The 27,551-nt window shown below is 41.2% G+C and overlaps 1 protein-coding gene across 4 annotated transcripts; it reads right to left on the reverse strand.

Annotated features, from left to right (window-relative positions):
* Positions 1-363: 363 nt before the first annotated feature.
* On the reverse strand, positions 364-20,465 carry LOC123962484 (receptor-type tyrosine-protein phosphatase eta-like). Of its 4 annotated transcripts, none has more exons than XM_046038635.1 (20): positions 20,323-20,465; positions 18,297-18,551; positions 17,283-17,787; positions 16,406-16,672; positions 16,036-16,295; positions 15,414-15,652; positions 14,843-14,992; positions 14,429-14,627; positions 13,771-13,886; positions 13,576-13,657; positions 12,724-12,768; positions 12,609-12,617; positions 12,368-12,455; positions 11,081-11,171; positions 10,758-10,834; positions 10,393-10,527; positions 5,401-5,517; positions 1,570-1,730; positions 1,314-1,449; positions 364-1,227 (listed from the first exon to the last, which is right to left on the reverse strand). In XM_046038635.1, the coding sequence occupies exons 6-20, from the start codon at positions 15,625-15,627 to the stop codon at positions 1,069-1,071; spliced, it is 1,779 nt and encodes a 592-aa protein (XP_045894591.1). In that variant the 5' UTR covers positions 15,628-15,652; positions 16,036-16,295; positions 16,406-16,672; positions 17,283-17,787; positions 18,297-18,551; positions 20,323-20,465; the 3' UTR covers positions 364-1,068. The 4 variants fall into 4 exon arrangements, with proteins under 4 accessions (XP_045894591.1, XP_045894592.1, XP_045894593.1 ...); XM_046038636.1 differs by lacking the exon at positions 20,323-20,465 and adding an exon at positions 19,826-19,902; XM_046038637.1 differs by lacking the exon at positions 16,036-16,295.
* Positions 20,466-27,551: the final 7,086 nt, after the last annotated feature.

The following is a 27,551-nucleotide window of genomic DNA, read 5'->3' on the forward strand; positions in this document are numbered from 1 at the left end:
GAAAGATACAATGTAGAGATGAAGGACATTAAAAAAACAAAGGCAATGGATATGATTTCTAAGATTTTCAAAGTACACACTGTTGTAGTATGGATCATACCTCACGTTAAAATGTTCAGTTTTCATTGTTTGAGGTCCAGGGCTTTTGTTTAATGTGATCCTTCTCATCTCTTAATCAATCAAAGTAAAACTGTATGAATCAAATGTGGGCTGAATAGCTAAATGTTTCACAAAGCACTGGCCAAAGTGTAATCACCATAATGATAAAAAAGACATTTCTTTAGATAAAAAAAAAGTGGACAGTGTAGAAAGCCAAATGCATCCAGTGCATTATTCACTACAGTGCAAGCAAGTACAAATATATTGACAACAAACAACAAAACACCTTCATTAAAAGTGAATACACAGTTCAAATTGGCTTAAGAGTTGCAAAAAGAATTGGCTGGAGCATCTAACAAACTTCAATAAAATATGATATATAGAGACATGTCATCTTAAGGTGCCTTTAGCAAAGGAATATCATAACATTTCCCTGTTTGTCGCTTTCAGTTTAAAACAAAAATGAATGAAGGCCATCCATTGGTGATAAAGCAAAGGTTTTAAAAAAGGCACCCTATTCATTCCAGCATTTTCTTTTTCTTTCACTTTCAAGAGTCTGTAATCATACCAATATACCTTACAACATATTACCTGAGTAAAAAATGTAATCCGTAATTCATATACAGTAGTAAACAAGCAGAAAATTAATACAAAATTAAAACAACGGAGCAATCCAAAAATCTGCAATAATAAGAGAGAATCCAATTTTATGTTTGACCAAAGGTTACATAGAATCCAAATATTTTTGGTCAGTGATTATGTCCACTGTAACCTCCATTATCAAATATTTAACATTTAACAATAAATATCACAAAATAGGGGTTTAAATCCAGAAAGCAACAACAAAGGTGTGACAGGTATAAAAATAAATACAGCAGAGTCTATTAAAGGTGTTCCTTTTACAAATGTCTGCTCAGTTATTTGCTATGAATAAAGAGAGAAGTAGAAGACCTGAGTGGTTCCAGGTGCCTACGCATTGTGGTACCCGTTTTTGGGGAAACCTTTTTTTGGTGCTACATTCTCATAAATAGATAGTGCAGCTGTGTTTTGGTATATTAGATCCACATTGGTTCCAGTTCTTGATCTGATGATGTCCATGGAACACTGGTTCAAGAACACATACTGGTCCTGCAATGATATCAAATACAAATGTTCACTGAGCTGCAGCGTACATCATCTACAGTAAAAACACAGTGTACGTGACCGTGTCCTACCTCTGTCTGCACCATAAGGGGCCGGTGCATGCGCAGATCATGGACGATGCCAAACACATCCACAATATTTTCCCTTTCAATCTGGAAGATCAAACGGTCAATGGCTATAAAGGTACCTGTACGTCCAACTCCAGCACTGAGGGCAGACGATGTAGACAAACAGACAAGGGCGAGGAGAGAGAAAAACAGAATACCAGATGATTTTTTTTCTCAAACTGTGTGTCTGGCAAAAGTGTGTGTCTGTGTTCTGTCAGACCTGCAGTGGACCACAGTGGGAGAGTGTCTGGAGTATTGGTCCATGTGCTCTCTGACCAAATGTCTAAAGCTGATGAGGAGCTCAGTGGTTTCTGGGACCCCGTGATCTGGCCAGGCTGTGAAGTGGAAGTGACGCACTGAACGAGTCTCTGCTGTTTTCACCTGGAAGACAAACATGCACTCAAACTGTGACTGAGAAATCAGCGTGTATGACATTTATTGTATGATTTATTTAAATCACATACTCAGGTTGTGATGCCAAGAAATGTTTCAGTTATTGACAAGTTAGATCACAGTTCTTTGGCTCAGAAGGTACTAAGAATGAGAAAGTGCTTTATTTTCAGGAGTTTGCTTTGGTAATAAGGTGCTACATGTAGACAAACAAATATAAAAATACAGAATAACAACGATTAACAATTAACAACATGGGGGAGGGTGGGGCTATGCTCTTTCTGAAGTCTACTGCCTTCTCCACGGTCTTCAGAGCGTTGAGCTCCAGGTGGTTCTGGCTGCAACAGGTCACCAGATGGTCAATCTCCAACCTGTAGGTAGACTCATCCCCACCAGAGATGAGCTCAATGAGTATGATGTCCCTTCAGTAGCTTGACGGACTGATGACTGAAGGTGCAGCTGTTTGTGTACAGAGAAAGGAGCAGACGGGAAAAAATGCAGCCTTGAGGGGAACTGGTGCTGATGGTCCTGGAGTCAGAGATAACGTTTTCCCAGCTTCACGTGCTGCTTTCTGTCCGTCAGGAAGTCTGTGATCCACCTACAGGTGGAGTCAGGCACGCTCAGCTGGGGTTTTGCTTCCTTTCTGTTGACATGGCTCTCTGAGATGGGAAAGGGGGGGGGGGGGCTGAACCCCTCTGAGGAGGGGGAGGAGGAGATGGTGGACTGGGGCTGAATTAACTCTCGAAGCAGCAGTAGAACTTGTTCAGCTTATTTTCCAGGTGACGGTCATTGATGAAGTGAGGTGCTTTGGGGTTGTAGTTTGTGTCCTGTCTGAACCCCCTCCAGACAGAAGTGGCGTCATATGCAGAGAACTGATGTTTTAGTTTCTATTACAATCGTTTAGCTTCTTGCACCTCCTTGCTAAACCTGTACTTTAACTCACTGCGCCTGGCACTGTCTCCGCTCCTAAATGTTTCCTCCATTTCCAGCCTGAGCTGTCTGAGTTTGCTTGTGCAGGTTTGTCATTGTTATTTCTCATCCTGCTGCGTGATGGTACACAGCTTCCCTCGCAGAAACTCATGTAGGACGTCGCAGCATCAGTAACTCATCCAGACTCTTGGTAGTGTTGTGTACCCAACTTAATACTGAATTAGATGGTACATCCTGAATTTAAATTCCACATGGAGCTTCTGCATTTACTTGCTTTAGATTATAAGATAATGCAGATTATTACAGCCCCTGCCTTCCCCTTATCTCTCTTGTTATTTCCTGTTTTACTAGACACATGACATCTGTAAACACGTAACATCCCTCCTTTTCATGGAAATAAACATATCCACTTAAAAAACACTGTACTGTATTCTACATAAGTGGTTATAAACTTATTGTTATCCACCTACTATCTTTGTCTTAGCAACCGCCTTACCACTTGTGTCTCTTCAACCATATACAACACAACACACATCACTTCAACACAAAATCACAAAGTCAGGTGCCCTTTTGACCCTCTGAGGTCTGGTTATTGGCATGTCTAAATTTTCCACATCCTGGGTTGGAGTCTGAATGTGTGTGTCTGTATCAAGTACCCTTTCCTCAGCTCCTAGTGTTTTCTCCTATGTACTTTGCATTTCATTTGGCTTGTCTCATCTTTTCACATGTGTGGTGTTCCTCTTGTCTTTCCAACTTTATGTGGTGTTGCTTTGAATGGTGTGGTGAACTTGTCCACTTTGTCCTGCTCCAATGTCATGCCTCCAATCCACCTTTGTGTACTGAGCTCCCCTTCATTCATCAGCATTTAATTTTGCCTTTCCTTTCTGCTCTGCATCTCATTCATGCACCTCCAGTGTTGTTGATTCACAGATATCCGGCAACTTTCCCCTCATTTTTTTTATTAAAGAGCAGCTCAGCAGGGCTTTTTCCTGTGGTGTAATGTACACAGTCACATATTTTCTTAGTTCACGTTTCCAGTCTAGTCCACCTGCTTGAGCAAACTTTATTCTCTTCATCAACGATGAATTTTGGCGCTCCATTTGCTTTTCACAGTATTCCCTGAACGAGTCAGATTTGAACTGTGGTCCACTGTCTGATTTGCAGGTAGTCAATAACTGCTGAGATGATGGCCTGAAGACTGTCGATGATGTTTTCTGTAGATGTAGAGGTCAGATCATCATACTGATAATAGCGACTGTAATAATCTACGTGTCTTTGCATTGACTTTGTATAAACCCGCTGCCCACAATGCTTGCTTTGCTTTTGGTCTGAAAGCACCATTAGAGTGAATGAAGCAAACTCATGGGGGGAGTAAAGCGGTTTACAGTTTATGATAAAGTATTGTCCAATAATTCCACTGATCATGCGAGAAAAGTGGGAAATAAATTTGCTGCTCTGATGTTCACATACTCTTCAGTGGTGAAAGAGCCCCGGGAATCACAGCCAAAAACTGAGTTAACACACAAAAACAAAACAAAACATCTAATGCCGAGGCAACTATATGCTGCACCATCTTGGACATCCTAAACTGAAGCACAAAACTTTTTTTATTAGAATTTATTGTTTGCAAGAATTCATGTTTTAATGTAACGTGCCTTTTCATCAAACTAGGGAGTACAGAGAGGCAGCTCTCGGGTAAGGACTTACTCAAAACCCTTGATTCTCAGCCTTCATATTAGTCAGCTAACCAGCAACATGCAAGTGTCTCCAGCCTTCTGTCTAGCTGCATTCACTGAACCCCATGAGCCTTTGATAGAAAAGTCAACGAGCCACCCTGATGTCCACCGGTCACCTTTTGGGACTCGCCTGGCCATTTTCTGGGGGTACGATGGAATCCCCAACAAAAGGCGTGGTCCCCATAGCTCCTGTCATCTGATGGATCTCTCAGCGCTTCTGTGCCACAGTGTCTTAACCACCCAGCACCACAGAACTTCCACCAGTCCTGTCTGGTCCCCATTGGCTGCACAGTCGAAAATATGTTCCTGCTGAGCTGCAGCAATCCACTGTTCCTGCTGCTGTTGTTTCTAGTGATAGCCCTCAGGCCGCCCTCCTGAAGTCTTCTGCACCACCTGTTCTTGAGTTCCTAGGCCACTTGCCAGATTGTTGGTTATGTGGTTACATATGCCTTTGATGTGGAGGTCCACTGCAACACATCCACCAGTGTGTCCTTAAGCAAAACACTTAACCCCTAGTTGCTCCAGAAGCATGAAAACTCTGACATATATAGCAATTGTAAGTCACTTTGGATAAAAGCGTCAGCTAAATGAATGAATGAATGAATGTTTATGTTATGTTACACTGTGCTCATATTTTGGATTCCTGCATTACATAGTATTTTGACTTTTTTGCCTGTTTTATTGGACAATGTATTTACTGGATTCGTTTGCTTGTGTTGGACTTCTCTCTGGTTTTGACCCTTGCCTGCATCACCTTCCCGTAAGCCTTTGTACCTCCTATTTGCATATAAAATGCACTACCTCTGCCTCAGTCATCTACATTAGGGTCTTTCCCCTGTATTCCTGTTACCCTGCTTACACCAGCTGTGGCAGTGTTAATATTGAAGTCTTGATATGTAGTACTCCAAACTAAAGGTGATAATAAGCACTGATGTGTTATTGTGTGTGTTACTGTTGATTTTTAACCTTTGCATGATGTAACATCTTGCACTTACATTTTTAACACTAAAGTCCCTGATGGTCCAGTCATCAAGTGGTATTTCAGAAGTTGTTGTCACAGTGATGTTGTCAAAGTGCTTGGTCCCAGAAGCCCAGTATTGCTCACATTTTACCTGGGAAAGAGAACAATCATTCAGTTTTTTAGTATTAAGTACTCAGAATATAGTAATGATCCGTATTCAAGCTACATATTTAGAAACTCCAGTATTTACAGTAAATATATTAGTATATTATAAGGAGAGATTTAAGTAAAATTTTTCAAAGGCTACACCTCCTCCATCGTCTGTAGAGTGCAGCAAGAGGCTGATTAATAGTTGAACCTTACACTACATTAGGATGGACCACACACTGAGATCACATAAGAGTTCGGTGCCTTCAGACCATGTAGATATTGATATTTTATGGTGATAGTAAGAGTTTAACAGTGGCTTTATGTAATATAAAGCAGATTGTGTCAAGCAGATATTCCGTGTAATCTGAAGTCTCTTCCCACCAGGGATGCATGGAGAGAACGTTTATTTATGCCACTGGCTAAAATAAAGAAATAAAGCAACTAAATCCAGAATTTTGAACATCTGTTTTTCTGCACATGTAGCATATTTATTATAAGGATTTTTACAAAACATTACGTTAACGCCCCTCTCTCCCGACCAGTCCAAGCATCACTGGCAGTAGCTGCCGGAGTTCCCCTTCGAGGGAACTCGAACTGCGTCGGTGACGACACTATGGGAACGCCTCTGGGCATGGCAGGGCTGAACTATGAATGAAACTACTCCAATCATATTGGTGTTACTAGAACGGTAGTGTGTGACGGCGTAACCGGAGGGGGTATATAAGCACGCCGGCACATAGGACACATTAGTTTCTTTTTAATCAGCAGGCACTCTGGCTATGTTTAGAAGCGCCATCATCCTACCTGAAGTCGAGACGAAGCAGATCATGTCGAAGCGATTCCGACAGTGTGTCTTTCCATGTGAGCGTTTCATCACGGAAGGTGATACCCATGGGATGTGCGTCTCATGCCTGGGGATGTCGCACGCTCAGGCAGCTCTCGAGGGTTCTGCCTGCGACCATTGCGAGGCCCTGCCCCTGAGGGTGCTGAGGTCTCAAGCAGCTCCGATCCTGGGGATCGCAACGCAAGATTGCCGAGGGTGCCGGAACGGCTGAGGCCTTTTTCCGGTCCTCGTCCGCGGAATCCTCCTCCCCTCATCCCCAATCGGGAGCCCGTTTCTCGGTTTCTCCCACTCGAGGGGCAAGTCCGGAGATGCTTGCACGATCTGGCTCTGAGGAGCTAGATGTGCTTAGCATGGAGAATGACTTCGGGGAAACGGAATGTCATCAGCCCTCGCCAGGATACGAGGAGTTGTTAGAAGTGGTGACGTGGTCTGTGGCCAAGCTGCACATTGATTGGCCACAGGCGGTGCAGCAACCATCGGTGGGCAGCAAACTAGACGAGCGGTTTCTGCAACACCGAGCGCCACCCCCGCGTCAGCCCCTACCATTTTTTCCGGATCTACACAACGAGTTGTGTAGATCGTGGAACAAACCCTTCTCTGCACGGCTGTCTACGTCCCCCCGGCTGGACTACGGCAACGTGACGGAGATCAGACAGCATGGCTATGGAGCGATGCCACGAGTGGAGGAGGCACTGGCTAGCTACCTCTCTCCCAACCTCGCCTCATCCCTCCGGACGCCCGGTCCTCGGAACTGAGGACCGTCATTCAGTCTCGGGGGGCCCGGGGGGAGAGGTCCTGAGAGAGGCCGATCGAGGTCCCCTCTCTCATGGTGGCTCCAGCAACAGGCGTTGTTTCTCCCACCGCTTCAGCGCTCGGGACGCACTAGCCACCGACAGGCCCTCACCAATCTGTCCGCCCCTCGGGGCGGCAGCCGGAACACGACTGGGCTCACAAACCGTGGTTCACCGGCGAGCCTTCCCTGGCGGTCCTCCGCTTCAGGGTGCCACCGGGGATTCCCGCGGGACACCGGCCACCAGTCCCGAGGGTCCCCTTGGCGAATTTCACGGAAGCTTGGCGAAGCCTCGCGAACATTTCCCCATGGGTCCTGCACACAGTAGTAGATGGCTACAGGCTGCAGTTCCGGGTTCGCCCCCCAGATTCTGCGGGATGGTTGGGACTGCAGTACACGCAGAACAGAGCCAGGTGTTGGTACAGGAAGTCCGCTCTCTGCTAAAGAAAGGGGCCATAGAACTCATTTCCCCACCGGTCAGAGAAGCCGGCTTCTACAGCCGATACTTCCTGGTTCCCAAGAAGGACGGAGGACTGCGTCCGATTTTGGATTTGCGGTCCCTGAACCAATCTCTGAGGAGATTCAGGTTCAGGATGCTTACCATCCCCGCCATCATCAGTCACATCCAATCCGAGGATTGGTTTGTCACGATAGATCTGCAAGACACTTATTTCCACATCTCCATCCGTCCCTCTCACAGGAAGTTCCTGAGGTTCGCCTTCGGGGGCACGGCTTACCAGTATCGGGTTCTTCCGTTCGGCCTAGCACTATCTCCCCGCACGTTCACCAAATGCATGGATGCAGCTCTGGCTCAGTTGAGGCTCCAGGGCATCCGCTTACTGAACTACATCGACGGCCCAGTCTCGAGAGTTAGTGGTTCGGCATCGAGATGTCGTCCTCGCCCACCTTCAGTGTTTGGGGCTGCAGCTCAACGCGAAGAAGAGCGTGCTGACATCCGCCCAACGCACTACGTTCCTAGGGGTGGTGTGGGACTCAACAACGATGCGGGCCCACCTGTCTCCCGCACGCATTGAGACCATTTTGTCCACAGTGACCGGAGTGCAGTTAGACCGCACCATCACTGTAAAACAATTTCAGAGGGTGTTGGGTCTCCTGGCAGCAGCGTCCAGTATAATAAATTCCGGGCTACTGCACATGAGAGCCCTGCAGTGGTGGCTAAAATCCAAGGGATTCTCCCCGAGGGGAAATCCGCTCCGTCTGATACGGGTTACGAGCGGGTGCCTTCGTTCCCTGTCTGTATGGAGGAAATCTTGGTTCCTGTCCCAAGGTCCCGTGTTGGGAGCGATCTGTCGCCGAACAATTATTTCAACAGACGCCTCACTCACGGAATGGGGCACGGTCATGGATGGCTGCTTTGCGAGAGGCTCCTGGGAGGAGCATCATTTCTCTTGGCAGATAAATTGCCTGGAAATGTTGGCGGTTTTCAGAGCTCTGAGGAGTTTTCTGCCCGCCATCCGCAGTCGCCACATCCTTGTCAGAACCGACAATACTGCAGTGGTGGCCTATTTGAATCACCAGGGGGGTCTGTGCTCGCGCCCATTATGCAAACTGGCACATTAGATCCTCCTGTGGTCCCAGCAGAGACTGCTGTCCCTCAGAGCGATGTACATCCCTGGGACCCAGAATCAAGGAGCAGACCTGCTGTCGAGACAGGGGCTGAGGCCCGGGGAATGGAGACTCCACCACGAGGTGGTGGAGTTATTATGCGAAGAGTTCAGCCCCATAGACATGGACTTGTTTGCGTCCCGAGAGACGGTGCACTGTCCCCTGTGGTTCTCCCTCTCGCCCCCAGCCCCGCTAGGGCTGGATGCCATGGTGCAGACGTGGCCGAGGCAGCGTCTGTATGCGTTTCCCCCAGTCGCTCTGCTCCCGGGGGTTCTGGAGCGGGTCCGCCAGGACGGCGTCAGCCTACTACTAGTAGCCCCGTTTTGGCCGGTACGAGTGTGGTTCTCAGATTTAATATCGTTCCTCAAGGGCCCGCCGCCTGGGACAGGCCTAAGTGGGTATCTCGTTCCCATAGTGTTGTCACCGATGCAGTTCAAGTTCCCTCGAAGGGGAACGACTCGGGTTACGTATGTAACCCTTGTTCCCCGAGAAGGGGAACGAGACACTGCGTCGGTCCGCCACACATATACCCCCTCCGGTTACGCTGTCACACACTACCGTTCTAGTAACACCAATAGGATTGCAGTAGTTTCATTCTTAGTTCAGCCCTGCCACGCCCAGAGGCGTTCCCATAGTGTCGTCACCGACGCAGTGTCTCGTTCCCCTTCTCGGGGAACAAGGGTTACATACGTAACCCGAGACGTTTCTTTTTGTAAGTTTTACGTTGCTGTGCTGTTTCAGCAGATGCTTCAATAAATCAGATGTAGAACTGTTTGCTGTTGAAACCTTTTTCGCACAGAGTTTACAATAGATGACAATGTTCTTTGCATCTTAGACTGTGGCACAATAATGGCAGTAGCTACTTACAGCTGTGGAAAGAACGCCTCTTTCCCTATTTTTTATCAGCGGACATGAACAGCAGAAGGTCTGGTGCCACTGACATGCTGCACAGTCGTGCATTCACGTAAGGGATGGTGCGTTCAGTAACGCAGCCTTACTTGGATTAGTAACTGTAACAGTATTACTGTTTTAGAAAAGTAATTCATTACACTACTAGTTACTGGGAAAAGTAATAATATTAGAGTAACGACGTGTTACTGCCCAGCACTGCTGTTGAATCACCCAGAATATGATTATGGTGTCTTTTGAACACTAAAAATGATTTATTAGGCAGAATGTTGCAGAGAAAACTGAAATGATGTAACTCATATCACACGGACGCTTAGGAATGATCTGCCTCACATGTGACTGAACACATCCTTCCTTCCTTTAATTATATCCATAATAATTGTTAATTGGGGAAAAGAAAAATCGAATAAATTAAGAAAGTTGTTTGTGTTCCTTTTGTTGTCCAGACCTACAATGAACACACATTTTTAACTAGATAGTGAATTAGAAAACAAATCAAACATAAACCTTGCTGATGGATCCTCAGAGATCCCTCCTCGATCTTAAGTGTACAAATAAGAGCTTTGGGTAGGCCTTCCATATGGCGGAGCAGAACGACTTCCGGTTCAAGTGAGGAAATAACTTACAAGAAACTTGGGTTGTTCCAAGTTTTCCCATATATGTAAACATGGCATGTTGCTGCCAGACGTGTTTGTGTTTGTACTCACTCGTCCCTGTTCATTGCAGCGTGTCAGCATGACCACAGTGCGTACATTCTTCTCCCAGATCATCCTCCAGAACTCGTTGACTGTGGTGGGCAATGGACCCTGAGCTGCAATAAACTCCTTCTTGGAGTTGTAACCCTGCCAAAGAAAACATCAGCCCCGCCACACAACACAAACATCCATCCTGTTCAGATTTTCTAGGAGTTTCTTGAGTGTTTCGAACATCAGTGTGAATGAAAGTGGAATAGTTTAAATAGCATGATGGCATTAAGCAAAAGAAAGAGCAGTTATGTTGTCCAGCAGGATGTTTACTGATACTGAAGCAGTGACTGAGGCAGAGCACTGCTTGAAAGAGTGTCAGTACACACCGGCATGTAGTTAGCATTGATGTAGTCATCATATGGACTTCCATGGATAATAGAGAGTTTCACTCTCGAAGAGTCATCTAAGAGGCGAGAAAAGAGGGTAAATGAAAAAAAAAGTCTACTTGTAAAATTGTGTGGCTTCACTGACGCTCACTTTTTTGCAATATGAAAGAATCCAAATTAATTGAATAACTGCCTTGAGGATGTCGGATCATTTTGATTTAATGTCCCATTAAAATGGGAAAATGTTAATAGGCACAGTATGAGAGGCAGTATGAGAGGCAGTGTTATCCTTGTATAGAGGTGGGTTTGTTTAGGTGACTCACAGGGAAGCACGTTGTTGTAGCGGTTCTTTGGCTTGTTCTCCACAGTCAGAGCACTTGCTTTCGACTGAACTGTACCAACAGGCTTCAGGTCCTTTAAAAGAAAAGGTGGAAAGTGTGATTGATTGGTGATTGTATGGCTCGCTTTATGGCCAAAATCTGGTGAATGTGCATTTACCAAGAATCCAAGTGTGATCTTTGACAGTGCTTTTAAATTTGAAAAAGTTCTGTTGTAAATGCCAGTTTTTTTTTTCAGCTGAGACTATTGGCTAAGGTGAAGCCCTACCTGCCACGCAAAGACTTTGAAAGAGTAATCCATGCATTTATAATGTCTCGACTAGACTACTGTAATTCTTTGAATGTTGGAGTGGATCAATCATCTCTCCATCGGTTACAGTTAGTCCTGAATGCAGCAGCTTGACTTCTAACTGGAACTAAAAAGAGTGAGCACATTACCCCCATTTTAGCCTCACTCTACTGGCTTACTGTGCGCTTTAGGATTGATTTTTAAGATTTTATTGCTTGTTTTTAAGATTTTAAATGGGTTGGCACCTTCTTAATTATCAGAATTTTTACATGTACACACTCCTGTCAAAGCACTGAGGTCATCCAGTCAGTTGCTCCTCAATGTCCCCAGATCCAGGTTAAAATCTAAAGGTGACCCAGCCTTTTCAGTGGCTTCTCATAATCTTAGGAATACTTTACGTGTTGAAATAAGAATTGCTCGGACTGCTGACACTCTCAAATCCTTGCTAAAGACCCACCTCTATTCACTGGCCTTCAAACAGAGTAGAGTATTGACATAATTGACCTTTTCTACTGTTTTTGTCGTGTATATTTGTTGTGTATTCTGAACCTGGAAAGCACTTTGGTCAACTAGGGTTGTTTTTAAATGTACTATATAAATAAATAAACTTGAACTTGACGGAGATGAGCACAGATTACTTAAAACTTTTGCCATCACATTGTCAATGATGCTTTTGTTGCCTTCTACTGCAATTGGATCCTTGCAAGCTTCCCATTAAATGCTGACTATTACACAGTTGCCCCAATAGAAATCCCATTTTTTTATCCCACTTTTAATGATCACAAATATTATTAGAAATGCAAAGATAGATTTTAACATTGAATTTTAAGAAATGACGAGCTGTTGTAACATTTACATGTATCATATTGTAAAAGTTATTACACTACATGAATCAATCTACCTGCAAAAAAATACAGAATATATTATATAATGACTGATATATAATAAACAAGAAGCCCTCAACTACAGCTCTTATGTTTCACCTCAAACTCTTCAGCAAAGCCGCAGTTGGAGTCAGCTTTCTGCTTCTTGTAGTACGCCTCGTAGTCCTCCACCCTCACAGCCACACTTCTGCTCAAATGGACACCAGAGGTCAGACAAGAGTAATGTGTTTTATATAGAAAACAAACTGTCGCTGGATTTCTGTACATTTCAGTCTGTTCCCACAATAATGTAAAACATTTGATCGATTGTGTTATACTTTATGATTCAAAGGATACTTACACTTTAGCTCTGAAAAAGGAAAGAGGAAAGAGCAATGTTGACACACAGTTACAGAAACAGTTGTTGTCTATTTACTTTACTTATAATGGTAACGTGGTAAAAATTAAAACCTTACCTCATGGATTGAATCTGGATGTCTGTTGTTTCTTTCGTGGAAAACCTACAGTGAATAATTGTGAGTTTAAAGTTTAGACCTATACAAACTGACTTAATAGTAATTTTTATCAATTATGACAATGACCAGTGGTGGAAGAAGTATACAGAGCCTTTACTTAAAATAAAAGTGCTAATACCACACTGTGAAAATACTCCTCTACAACTAAAAGTCCTGCATTCAAACCTTAAGTATGTATGTAAAATCAGCACAATGTATCAAAAGTAAAAGTAATTATTGTGCAGAAAAATGTTCCATGTCAGTGTTTTACTATTTTATAAGATGTTTCTGGATTCATGTTCCTGCTACATATGTGTATGTTCTATTTTACTGCAGTACATGTTTAATGTTGACCTCATTTTTAAGTACTTTGTATACTGATAGGTAGTTTAATTCAGACCATCATATTTTGTAGCATTTCTGTCCTGTGAGAACCATGTATTTCTAAAGAGTCAACATGAGCTCAGAAAAACAGCAATGTTTTGCATTTTCCAGGTGATCCAAGGGGGCTTTAAAAAGTTTATTTATCTTAAGAAGTAGAATTTTCTCAAAGCATAGAGGAACATCAATTTATCAGAAAAACTGAAGTTCACCAAATTTGGTGATATTACTGGACAGGAAGGGTACGAAAAAATGTAATCTATAAAGTAACTAGTACATAAATCTCTCAGACAAATTTAGTGGAGTTGAAGTACAATATTTCCATCTGAGATGTGGGGAAGTAGAAGTACAAAGTTGCATAAAATGTAAATACTCAGGTACAGTACTTGAGTAAATGAACTTAGTTACATTCCACCACTGACAATGACAAACCTTTTCCAATAGATAATGAAGCCGATCAGGACGATGAGAACGCAAACAAATCCCAGTGTTGCTCCAATAGCAATGCCAATTGCTAAAATGTTGACAAAGGTTAAAAAAAAAGAGACAAAGAAAAAGGCCAATGAGCATTTCATCATTTGCATTTCATAGCAAAAAAAAACGTTGTTTTGTTTTTAAATGTGGTACCTGGGTTCATTGGGAGTTCAATAACAGGATAGAAGTTTGTTACTGAGACCAATGACAATGAACCATTCACAAGCGTGTTTTGCACAGTCAGACTGGTGAACAACACAATAGCATATCTGTAGGATTGAACAAATTAGTGGTTTATATACATTTTACACTGTGACTTTTTTATTTGCTCCTAATCTCTGTCATTGCATATCTAGAAATAGCTGATGCTGTAATATTTGCTGGATTATGTAATGATTTGTCAAAGAATAAATGCAACGTCAGTCTAGGTTAATATTTCTGCCTATAAAACACAAGTAACCAGATTTTGTACTAGTTAAATGATGACGAATGACATCCTCCCTAACATAAACTGTTTAAATACATTTATTTAAATAAAATCATTATTTAGACTGAAAATGTAAAAGCAATATTTACAGTAAACACTTGTCCATTTAATGACTGCTGAAAAAACACATACATTATTTGACTACATAAAAAGTACTAGTAGCAGTTCATGTACTAATGCTTTCACAGAATACAGCAATAATCAATAAAGAAGGTAATCTTAATACATTTTCACAAGTTATTGTATCATCAGCAAGTTACTTCTGTATATTATATGCTGCTGCACACCTATTCATACACTATATAATATGGTTAGTGGTCTTACTGGTATTTTCGACTGGCGTCCAGAGCACCATTAATGTAGCCCTCCCAATGAGATCCATCTCCTACTTGTATGCTCAGAGGATTTTCTTCACTGCGTGTTTGGATGGTCTTTTTGACTGTTGCCAGGTATCTTGGAGTACTCCCTGCCTTCCACTCATCATAAGTGTTCCCCAAGTACTTTGTAAAATCAGAAGTGTCATCTGGATGGACAGGAAATGAACGAAAACAGGAAATGGCTTTTGACAAGAAAGTTCTTGTCAAGAGTCTAATTTATTTTATCATGTGAAACAAAAACAGTTATAAATACATACATTGATGTCATGGACAATAAATATTCACCTCAGCACTAATAGATTACGATAGCATGACACAGTTACAACACTCCCTGACATTTAGAAGAGAAAAAGAAACCCACCAGAGAGATTACTTGTCATCAGCACCCCAACATGTGTGATTGGCCCACTAGTGTTGTTCAGCAGGCTGGAGTCAATCTTAAGAGAGAACCTGTTGTATACCTTTTCACTCACTCTCACCAATGACTCAAAGTTATCTGGAATGGGTGGAACTGTGAAAAAATATGAAAGAGAAAAGATTTGATTGAGAAGTTTTGTCCTCAAATACTGCAAAAAGAATGCAATGATGCAAATATATCCGTTTCTATATTGATGTTTTTCCCCAATAATACTATTATCTATGCTAAACAACACAAGGCAATCTGTTGTACTTGAACCAGAAATACTGTCAGCTACAGATCAATCAAGGAAACTGACCACAGATACAGTATTTGAATTAAATGGAAAAAGCATCTTAAATGATCGGACATCTTTGAGCATTGATAGGTTCTCATTAGCAACCGCATATAACACCTTGCTACATGTTTCTCAAACACTTTTAGAAACTTGTATTTAAATATGTTTGGACGTATAATCAATGATTTACATTCTACAGTTATTTAATTACAGTGTTCACAAAACACAATGTCCTACTTGTGATGCCTGTACTGCAGAGATAAGACAAAGGGGTGCTGGAGCTTCCACAGCTCTGAGTCTCCACAGTCAGATTGTACTCAGTATGGTGACGGAGGTTTGAAAAAGTCTGATTACAACAGGATGATGATGATGTGTTGATGATCTTGCCATCCTTTATTGCAGGGCCTGTTCCAGGATGAGTTCTGCGTTTGTTGTGTTCAGACCAGTACATTGAACGGTTTCCTCGGGGCTTGCATCTGCAGCATCAAACAGAATGAATGTCAGGAAAAACATAACATGTTTTTTCAGTTTCTGCAGGTGATCAAAATCTTTGGAATACTGACCAGAAATATCTTTGCTATATCATTAATTGTGACGGACTTCCACTTCATTACTTAAACATTTGTGACCAGCTGTCATTAACCTAGGTTAGTTTAACTGCAGCAGGGATAAATTTTTTGATCAACAGAAAAATCTAAACAATTACTAAAACCTTATTAGACAACTATTTAAACAAATCACTAAACCAAAATAAGCTTGCTTTTTACAATTTCCATGCATGCACAGTTGAATGGCGGAATAATTTGGAAATATCTGATTGCAAGTCTATATGAAATAAAATGATCTGTTATGACCATACCTGTACAGCAGCTAGTCAAATTTGGAGCACTCTGTGTTCCATCAGAGGTCTGTGTGATGACATTAATGATATAGGGACTGCCAGGTACCAGGTCCCTGATATTATACTCGGTTATATTAGTTATGTTACTATTAATGGACCCATCTGAGCTTTGCCTGATTGTAAATGATAGCTTTCCTTGTATTCGTCAGGTTCTTTCCACGTGACTATGATGTTCTTCTCTTCTGTAGTAGCATTAACAGACCGCACACTGAACGGTCCTGAAAGTTTGAAAGCGATTCAAAAGATATAAAAGTTACCAGACAGTAAAGCTGAAATAGGAAAGTGCTTGAGCTTGCACATTGTTTGAGTACAGAAATAAAATCCTTACTTGTGGTGACCATGGGGATCTGAACCTTCCCACTCTGAAAACCCAAGACACCCACTGTTGCCACAGAGATGTTGTAAGAAGTCCCAGAAGGCAGTGGGGAAAAGGTATAATTGGTGGTGGAGGACATGTTTTCCCTTCCCCGTTGGGTTGTGTAAGTCAGCTGGTAGAAGAATGATGCACCAGTCATGAGAGGAGCGTCCCTCCACCTGATGGTGATGGAGCTGGTTGTCTTCGTCAGGATCTCAATTGGCCCGGGAAGGTTAGGGACTTAGAGGGGAGGAATGGCAGAAATTTAATTTCAACAAGCAGAGTGACATCATTCTAAAACTGATAGTGCTGATATATGCCTGTTTTCTATTATGTATAAAACATAACAATTTTACACTACTGCAAACCAGTTTGCAAAACATACCACAACTTTTTAGTTGTCCTCACTTCCACTTTACTATAGGCTAAATATCAACCTGCAGACATTTAAATTTTGCTTGACACAGGTAAACAGTACACAGTAAGCATTTCATTGCGCACAGTCACATTATACAGTCACTTTATCCTGTTCATCCTTTTGATTTTCTACAACACAATTTGTCAATGCAACATCTATCAGCAGCCATATACAGTAGCTGCCTGTAGTGGGCTGCCTGCCTTATACACTTTTTAACCCAATAATAAAATATGCAACTGCGTAAACTGCAATCGCTTCACGTCAACCACGTGTTACAAACTTGAGTCTATGGTTACAAAGCCCTGACGGCTTAACTTCCCATTTGGTCACAGCATTTAACAACTAACAACCATGCCATGTTCAAAGTCACTTAAATCTCCTTTCTTCTGAAAATTTGAAATAAATAAACAGGAATGACAGTAAGTGTCTTACGAGTGTACTGAGAGGTGCAGTTTGCCTGCCCTTCGGTGCCATCCACTGCCCTGACATAAACACAGAAGGTGCAGTTGGTCCCAGGGGTGAGCTCTGAGATCAGTGTGTCTTCTCCTGCGACGGTTATGTTTTTGGAGCCACAGCCTGTAGTCGTAACCCTATATGTGTATCCATTCTTGTAATCCAGCGGTTTCATCCAAACCAGATGTATAGCAGTTGTGTTTAGGGTTTCCACCTTGGACCAGCTAGTACTATATGGAGTACACAGGAGCTGCCTGAGTGCCATCTGCTGTCTGGGCTGTGACAGTGAAGCTGTAGTTGCTACCAGAGAGAAGTCCAGTGATCGTGATTGAGGTGTTCAAGACTGCTTTAGATGAGCTAAAGGAGCTGTTGGAGACCTGCACCACATATGAATAGTAAGATTTGCTCTCCTGCTGCTCCCACATCAAGGTCACTGCATTTGTGGTGATTCCTGCCTGTGTCAGCATGGTTACAGGATACAGTCCTGAGAAAGGGAGACAGATGGAGCAGGTATGTGTTTTCCTTTGTCAGATTTGGGCAATATAGTATAAATAGGGTCTGTGGTTTACATATAAAGATTTGGAAGTCAATATGCTGTGTTAAATAGTCACTTGGTGCTTCTAAATGGCCTTGATATGATAAAACTCACCAACGTGGTTCATAAAGGAGCTAAATAATATCACTATCAACATCAGAATCTGTCAGAATCTAATTGAAAAATTGCATTTAAATATATATTTTTATATATTTAACAGTTTTCTTTCTTTTTTTCTTTTTTTTTTTTTTTACAAAGCCTTATAATTATTTTGCAGATACTGTTGCTTGCAAACATATACAAAATATCTGTAACCTATCACTATCACAGTATATTGCAAAAATAGTAATAATGCAATGATAACCCATACCAGAGAAAATTAAGTCTACCGGTAAACAAATAAGAATACTCAAACATCACATCCACAGCCCTGGTCTGATCATGTTAATCACACTCACTGGTATAGTTTTCTGCTATCACTTCTGTGCTCTCATAGTTCCACACGCCTACTGTAACAACAGATATGTTGTAGTAGCTTCCAGACTGAAGATTGGCCAGCAGGAACCAGTTGTTTTTAGTTGAAAACAAGCCCCTAAAGCTGGACACAGTGAAGTTGTACTGATTATAGTCCATGTCCTCTGGAAAGGGCCAGGTAAAGTTGATGGACTCCACAGTCTGAGATGCCACCATGATGGGACCAGGAGGGTTGGGAACTGAACAGGAGAAGGAATACCATTTCATTAGTGCTCAAAATATTTCCTAAATACATGCAGTACATGTAAATTGTATATTGAGTATGCACAGGTTTATAAGGCTTGATGTCGATGTAACTCACAGGTTGCGTTGCAAACACGTGAACTGTTTCTGTGGCTTTAGACTGGTTATATACTGTATCTTATAAAGTATACAGTGAAAAATAACATTCAATTTGCCTAGCAGTGCCTTTTTTTAATGCGTCAGCATGTACCACAATGCAGGTGTCCCCTCTAATCAACCCTTGTCTCTTCATCCCCTACTGAATTTAAGGACTTTCGTTCAACAGTAAAGTGTGGGTTTGACAAATTAAATGAGTCTGTAGGTGCCTTTACTGTGTGTAATGTGGATTTAAAAAACTACGATTTGTGTGTAAATTGCAAAGAGTTTGGAATCATGTGGCCCTGGCTTCCTGCATTAATAATAATTAATTACTGCACTAACCTAACCCTAAATTGATTCAAAGACTTTACCTAACACCAAGAACAAAATCATTTGTGCACTAAGTACTTACATGTATACAATGTGGGAGTACTTGTGGCTTAAGTTGCTGACATACTCTATGACATGTTAAAGAGTTATTAATCCTGTATTCCATAAATCTATTTAATTTGTTGTCCTAGACTTAGTAAATTCAGCAGCATTAGACAACTGCTATGTATTGTAAAACTGGATATACATGTACATTATTAAACAAAAGACATTTAAGTTTGGCTTGTCTTGGCAGGGTTTTTTCTCTCTCTCTACGACCAAGGGGTAATAGGTGTGGGACACAAGGGGAGGTAAGCAGAGGCTTTTCTTTGATACTTTTAAGACCTAAAACAGAAAATGTTGATACATCTCGTCTGTGTTTATTGTTTTTCTTCTTCTATTTATGTTTGTAGAATATCTGGGAAACCTGAAGCTGATCTTGGAATACCTTATCTAGTCTGAACAAATGTTGTTATGTTTTTAAGTTGTAGAAACAAAAAACAAAGAAAAGCAGCAATGAGTAAGAGAAGCTAGGGGAGCAGCAGTTAGTGATGTCGGGATTTTGTTATTGTTTTTTTAAAAAAATGGAATCTGTACAACACTAAGCAGATGAGCCATCAACAATGTCAAGAGCTACAACCCAGGTCCAGCACATACAGTACAGCTCTGAGGTAAAATTTGAAATCATAGCAGAGAGTCTTCTCCACCAGGTGTCCTCAGCAGACTAGCTGACAGTATGAGCCCCATTTAAACTTTTACTTACTTGTGTATTGGGACACAGTGGTACTCTGTCCGTACGTACTGCCATCACCTGCCACTGCAGTGACAGTTATGTTACAATGAACGCCAGCAGTCAGGTTAGTTATGATTGTAGATGTTCCAGTCTCATTTACAGTCTCAGTTACACTGCCATTAGTCCGCTGTACTCTATAGAGGTGCTCATTCCTTCTGGTTCAGTCCAGCTCAGAGACACAGAGGATGTTGTAAAACCAGTGACAGTGAGATTCCTGACTACTTCAGGCTCTATGAGTGACAGAGAAGTTGGATAATTAATAAGAATTGAATATTTTCCTCTCCGAACCACTCATTATTAGTATTATAATCTTTGTATTTGAGATGTGGTTTATTCATACTGAGACCTCTTTTGTTTGTATTCATACAAACTACAATCAATGCAGCCATGCTGTAGGTACTATATTGTATAAAGTCATTTGTTGTAGGTCTTGGATATAAGTGATTCAACAAAGGAAACAGACTTACTTGTTTTGATATTCGTGGAGCAGTTGGAACAATTAATGAAGATTTGATAGACTATTCCAGGAATCAAACCAGTTATCAAACCCTTTCCAGAGATATTGTTCCCAATGGATAAGTTGCAGTTTGGATAATTTCCATATGTTATACTTGTTGTTGTTGTTAAGTTTTCTGTCTGAGTGCTGTCACATTGACCTAAAAGATAGAAGAACAAGAAGACAAACAAGACCAATAGAAGAAATAAGCACAAAGGTTAAAAAAAGAAGGAAATATTTTAGCAAAAAAATATTTTGTAATAATATTACAGATCTGACAGGAGCAATGTAATTAACAAGCCTATATTTAACACAAAATACGGCATTGTGGTAGAACCTATATTTCTTTAACTATATAGAGACAAATTAACCAGAATATAGTACATAAAATAAAACAAAGAAACAGCACAACAGTGTACTTACTGATACATTGTGATTGGGAGATCTGTAGAGACGAGGACAGAGAAAAGTAAAGTAAATAATGTTGCACCAGTAGACAGTAGATCAGCACTGAGTTTAAAACAGCTTCAGAGCATCAACTAGCAACTCAAACACCTACAGTCCTCTCCAAAAGTATTGGAACGGTAAGGCAAATTCCTTTGTTTTTGTTGTTCACTGAAGACATTTGGGTTTAAGATCAAAAGATGAGAATGAGACAAGAGTTCAGAATTTCAGCTCTCATTTCCTGGTATTCACATCTAGATGTGTTAAACAACTCAGGACATACCAGCCTTTGTTTGAACCCACCCATTTTTCAAGTGAGTAAAACTATTAGAACATGTGACTGACAGATGTTTCTTCTTGCCCAGGTGTTGCCTTTTAGGTTGAGTCTAAGTTTTCATCCTTGGTTCAAACCTATAAAGACTGCATTTCCTGTTAAAGAGGATAAACCAACATGAAGACCAGAGAGCTGTCTATGGGAGAAAAGCAAGCCATTGTCAAGCTGATAAAAGAAGGAAAATCGACCAGAGCCATTGAACAAACACTGGGCATAGCAAGCACAACAATTTGGAATGTCCTGAAAAAGAAAGAAACTACTGGTGTACTGAGCAACAGACGTCGAACAGGTCAGCCAAGGAAAACAACAGTAGTTGATGACAGAAATATTGTGAGAGCTGTGAAGAAAACCCCCAAAACATCAGGCCAGATTGAAATTTGCAGAGAAGTACAGAGAGAGCAAATGTTCTGCAACACAATCTTATGGACTGATGAGATCAAATTAATCTCTACCAAAGTGATGGAAAGGCCAAAGTGTGGAGAAGAAAGGAAGGTAATGTCATGGCTTGGGCGTGCATTGCTGCTTCTGGAACAGGCTCATTAATATTTATTGATGATGTAACTGATGATGGTAGCAGCAGAATGAATTCAGAAGTGTACAGAAACATATTGTCTGCCAATTTACGGAGAAATGCATTGAAACTAATCGGGAGGAAGTTTATCATGCAGCAGGACAATGACCCAAAGCACACTGCCAACAAAACAAAGGACTTCATCAGGGAAATAAAGTGGAAGGTTTTAGACTGGCCAAGTAAATCACCTGACCTTAACCCAATAGAGCATGCATTTCACCTCATATTGGGGTATTAAAAGTCTTACTTGAAGCACTCTAGCACTCAATCTGGAAAGGCCTTGTGATCAAGTGATAGACAAGTGAAACATTAGAAAAATAATATGACTCACTAGGAGTCTACTGGTAAAATGATAGCTATCTGTTGACAATAAGGCCTTTTTATTTCCTTTTTTTGTGTTTCTATCCAATCTCTGTCAGGGCATTGTCTTGTATATTCCGTGTGTCATCTGAGTCCTGTGCGGCTGCCTGAACCCATGCCTGTTGTTCACAATCTTTGATTTTGATTTATATTCTCACCTGCCTGCCACTGACACCTTTGAGGCCGAGAGAGGAGCCTGTAGCTGTGTCTCAATTCGCGCACTTCCATACTTACACTTACTATTTTGAGGGCATAAGTGTGTTCACACTGAGAAGTACGGCAAAATGTAGTGCACTGTGCCCGGATGGTGCACTCATAACGGCCAAAAAGTTGAGTGTGGCACGGCGGACACCTCCATGACCACCATTTTAGCTACATAGCGGAAGGGGGCGGGACCAACAACACGGGAGAGGCGGAAAGCAGCAGAAAGGCAGGCCAACAATAGACTAAATCCACTTCTGAGAAGTTTTGAGATGTCAAATTTTGGCAAGTTTATGAAAATTGATGGCGAATCGAAAATGTGCTCAAACGTTTTCGGAGTTGAGATGCTCCACAACCGCCGCCGGGCCGGTCTGCCAATCACGCTGTAAGATGGTTTAAATGTTCGTACCACTGTTATTCTGTTTTTACAAATCAATAGACATCTGGCTCGTGGTGTACAGAAAATTCTTGGCTTGTGAAACTTAAAAAAATTCATAAAATAAACAACAGAAATATTATGAAAAGGGGACTGTTGTTACTTTATTATTACTACTATCATTACTACTATTATTATTATATTATTATTATTATTATTATTGCCCTGGCGACCTGTCCAGGGTGTACCACGCCTTTCGCCTGATGTCAGCTGGGATTGGCTCCAGCCCCCCGCGACCCTGTACGCAGGGTAAGCGGTTGAAGATGGATGGATGGATGGATCGATGATTATTATTAATAAATCAGACATTACATTGTTAGTGTACAGTTGTGGTTACAATACTTGCTTTCTTTTGATTTTATTTTATATAATTCTTGTATGTAGCAATATACCAAAGCAAATTACTTGTAAGTTTGAACTTGGCAATAAACCAGATTGACTGACTATTAGTTTGGAGCTCTGCAGGCCGCCTCTGTGCTGGGAGTATTAGTGATAGTCATTTCCAGTTAGTGCACAACAGCAGTGTTTGATTTAAAACAACACTACCCTTTTAACACCCTAAGCAAGTAAGTACATAGTGTACGCAGTGTACTGCATGTTAGTATACTAAAGGAAGTACCCAAATTGAGACAGCATGTCCCAGTCGCACATCATCATCATTTTACAGTTAGTGCAAGGCATCAGAAGAGCAGTGTGACGGGCCTATCAACCGCCAACACCTAAAGTGGTGGTAATAGCTTTGATTTCCACAAATAACCACAAAAACTATTTCTTTTTATATATTTATTCTTTTCACAAATTATGCTAAAATTTCCAATGTGAGTGCACACATTTTGGTTAATATTAGTGTTCATTTTATTAGAATTGTTAAGAAACTTGTTCCTATTCTTTGTTTCTTCAGATGCTGCTGCTGCTGAGTCATCTGCCAACATAGGAAGACCTACTATGGGTTGTGTTGCCAGTGGAACCAGCGCACTGGACGGTCAGTGGTCATTCCCTCTGGCTGGATGAAGTCCGATGCTCCTGATTTTAAACATAGCCGAATCCATGTGTTAGCCTACTGCAGGTGGAAGCTCTCCGCAGCACCGCGCAACTTTCTAAATTCTTCCATCTCACGAAGAGTTCCTGTCCCAGTTGCCAGAGCCTCCTGTTTTTCCAACTAAAAACCCACCTATGTTGATGTTCAAGCTCATCTTAATTACATTTAATCAGGCACCGCCATCGCCCAAGTGTATCTGCTGCAGGTTTATCAAGTGTAACACACAAAGCCACACTAATCGGACACATTAAACCAATATTTTTCCATTTTGGTTTTAAAATGGAAACACCAAAAAACAACTTGTTTTTTGTTTTTTTCTGATTCAGTTTTGAAACGAAATAATCAAAGAACAAGGCATACACAGATTTAGATTAATATTGGGTTTCAGTAATGTTTGTTAGTATTTTCTTATGGTTGGTTTTTGGGTTTATTTGGGGTCTTTTTAATTGTAGTAAGTTAAGATGTCTCCCCTTTGTGTTTGGTGTAGGCTAGCCTATGTACCCCTCCTTTTGTGTCATTCAGGTCAGGTTTGTTATGTTCAGACTATTATGTTGACCACAGTTTAGTTTAAAGACCCACTTCTGTTGGTACTTTTTTTGTGTAATGAGGTTCAGTAATTTTAGCAGTTCTTGTACCAAGATGTCACTATTCTCTCATTTCTGCCTGTTGTGAGGAGGCCACAGACAGAGAAATAGAAAAAGACCCAGGGGAAACAGAGAACGCCTCCATACCAGAACTCATGCAAAGTACTTTTCCTGGATCATTTATGGGTGCATGTCAAGCTTTGCACGCACTTTCCCTAGACTGCAAACCTACAAAGGTGGGGGAGGAGCGTCAATTACTAAAACAACAACAAAAAAACAGATCAGTTAATTGTTGTCACAAACCTTTTCTCCATAAAACACGTTTGTATGTTATTATAAAAAGAAACAATTACACGTTGTTATAACAAGTAAAAGATCAAGTCAAGGCTACAAAGCGGTATAACCTACTCCACCTCAGATAAATGGAAAAAGACTTGTTAATGACTAATTAATTAAGTAATCTAATCAGGAATGACAAGGTAAGAACACTATATGAACAACTGGAAGCAGAAGCGACCTCATTAGATGGTTTTATCTGTCCTACATAACCTTGTCCATCTGCACATGTGTTTACAATTATTCTGCCTAATTATACCTCTTCAGAGACAGGAGTGTTATATGTGATTGATCAGCTTGAGGGACAAAAGGCTGCATGAGTTATATTAAGCCCTGTTCGGTGATTTCTTTTACAACACATTCATGACAAACAAGTAAGAAGATATATTAATTTGATTACAGCTGAGTGTCCTGTTAGAGACAGTTTAGCCTGCCCCACGTTGTTGACGTGGTGTTAGTTTGCCATTTTGTGTGCTTCTACTACCAATAACAGCTGTCTGTGAACAAGCATTTCAGAGTAAAAAAGTTTTGCCTGCCTGATTTTGCTGACTTGTTCAGATTTTGTGAATTTGTTGGGCTGTCCTTGATTTTTGTGCTTCTACCATGGTTAACTAGGCTATGGAGTCAAATTGTTTATTTTTTTGTCTGTTTTAACTGTGTTTATCGTTGCTATACAATCAGGAGTCTGTAAAAGGTGCCACATCACAGTTTTGATGGTGTTCCATGTTGTAATGCTCCTGATGTGTTTTATCTATTACACAGTGACTATTGAACTTTAACTAAACTTTTTGTTTAAATCACAAATTGAATTGTAATTGCGATATCTGGCAGAGAAATTGCAATTACATTCTCCACCCGATCGTTCAGCCCTTCTGTTCAATCAGCCTGTCCTTGATTAATCGGGTGTACAACTGGGGATGGTGAGTCAGCCTATGAGATATAGAGACTATTGACAACAATCATTGTGGTGTAGACAAGCATATCACTCAATTACATGAATTGGGAGGAGTTGGGCCGGGCTTATTACTCAGTAAAGTGTGCCACTCCTCTCATCATCAGCTCACCTGCTTCTGCTCCTGCATCACCGCCAAAACATGATCGACACAGCCTGATCTGTGGACTATGATGAGAGGGCTGCCTGGTCACGCAGAAATGAAAAAGAGCCACTCCACATTCTTACCAGAACTTGGCGATGCAGAGTGACGGAATGCATCCATCGGTTCTCTTTACCAATACCACAGAAAGCCGGGCTGCCAAGGCAAACATTTGAAGTTACTCTGGCCTAGTTTCCAAGTGGTGTCAGTGATATGTAGGGGCGTACAGAGGAATTATTGCCGATCTTGAGCGGAAGAAGGGACTTCAGGCACAAGGACAAATGGGAGTCAGGTCATGTGACGCCCAGAGACACTCTTGCCATCCACATTACAAGAAAAACATCTGTAAAGCTATTAGGAGAAATTTTCTTAGGACTATTTTCATCATTGACTGACTATCAATTACTTTTTGAATTAATGGTTTAATTGTGTATAAAATGACAAAATAGTCATCACATGTTACCAGAACTATAGTATACATCTTCATATAGCTACCTTGTTTGTCCAAAGATATACAATTTACAATTATATAAAACAGAGAAAAGCAGGAAGCCCTCACCTTTTCGCTTGATAAATTTGTGATTGATTATGAAAATTAATATTTGTAATTTTTCTGTTAATCAACTTAAAGGTTCAGTGTGTAAGATTTAGTGGCATCCAGTGGTGAGGTTGTGAATTGCAACCATCCATCCAGTCTACCACTGCCCCCTAACCTTTCAAAGAGTATAGGACAGCTACGGTGTCTGACACAGCACAAAAGGTGACTCTTCTGAGACAGCAGAGAGTAGCCAGTCAAGAAATGAGGGTTCTTTTATTTAAGTTTTATTAAGAAATTATATTTACTTAATTATTCAGTAAAACCACGTGTTATTGTGACTTGGCAACTGACAGACAACATGGAAAATGTAAGCCAAGAGTGTGAAGCACTGTTTCTGCACCACAGTCCATTATAAACCATACATTAATTAAAGTTTATACAAACATTGACAAGGGAAACAAATTAATTCTCTCTGTGATTATGGACCATTGCCAAAACTGCCCACCATCAATATTATCTGGCCCAAGATTATAGTGCTTTGATAGCAGCAAAAAATATAAATAAATAAATAAATGATGAGTTTTTGATAGCAGTGCTGAAATAGATCTCAGTCATGACAGCAACAGTTATTCACATAATCCCTTCCTCTTTAGTGGTTTTTCCTACAAAATAAAAGCGCGAGAAGCTTGTTTACTGCAATGCAGTATTGGAGCTTTTAAAAATTCTGAACAACAATAAAAGAGTCTGTAGCCTGTTTGACACACCTTTGAAAGAGCCGGCAGAAAACGTGATTCCCCTAAATATCCTCTGCCTGGAGATACTGGGGAATTGCAAAAGCGTCCTTAGATTGATGGATGTGGATCAAACACTGAAGCAAAAACAGTGCAGCACATGCTCTAATGTCAGAAACATTCGCTGCAGAATCCGTTTGTTGAAGAGAGAAAAAAAAAACTGTCACTAGGTGGGTTACAACCACCAACCCCAGGGTAATGGGCCCTGTGCTTTACCAACCAAGCTAACCAAACAGCATTTCTGTTTCAATATTTCAATATTATGGCTTATATTCTCATCCACGATCTAATAGTTGAAAATATTTCTCTGATGCAAAACTTATCTGCTGACCTTGCAGTATATTATTACTACTACTTCTTCTTCTAACAGACGTATTCAACATAGTGATGGGTGTATGCACTGTCTGAATTCTACCAGAAGTAGCGCTGTTTATCCGTTTTCAGCTACTGTAGAAACATGATGATGCAACGT

The sequence above is a fragment of the Micropterus dolomieu genome, linkage group LG22, assembly GCF_021292245.1.
Source record: "Micropterus dolomieu isolate WLL.071019.BEF.003 ecotype Adirondacks linkage group LG22, ASM2129224v1, whole genome shotgun sequence".
NCBI classification, from domain to species: Eukaryota; Metazoa; Chordata; class Actinopteri; order Centrarchiformes; family Centrarchidae; genus Micropterus; species Micropterus dolomieu.

Bases quoted from the DNA above. Each gene is read 5' to 3' on its own strand.
- LOC123962484 (XM_046038637.1), bottom strand. From the start codon at position 15,627: ATGTACTGGTCTGAACACAACAAACGCAGAACTCATCCTGGAACAGGC. The intron at 11,172-12,367 runs GTGAAACATAAG...TTTCTTTTAAAG, and splicing joins GCTTTGCTGAAGAGTTTGAG to GACCTGAAGCCTGTTGGTAC. The intron at 1,450-1,569 runs GTCTGACAGAAC...GTCTGCCCTCAG, and splicing joins CCCACTGTGGTCCACTGCAG to TGCTGGAGTTGGACGTACAG.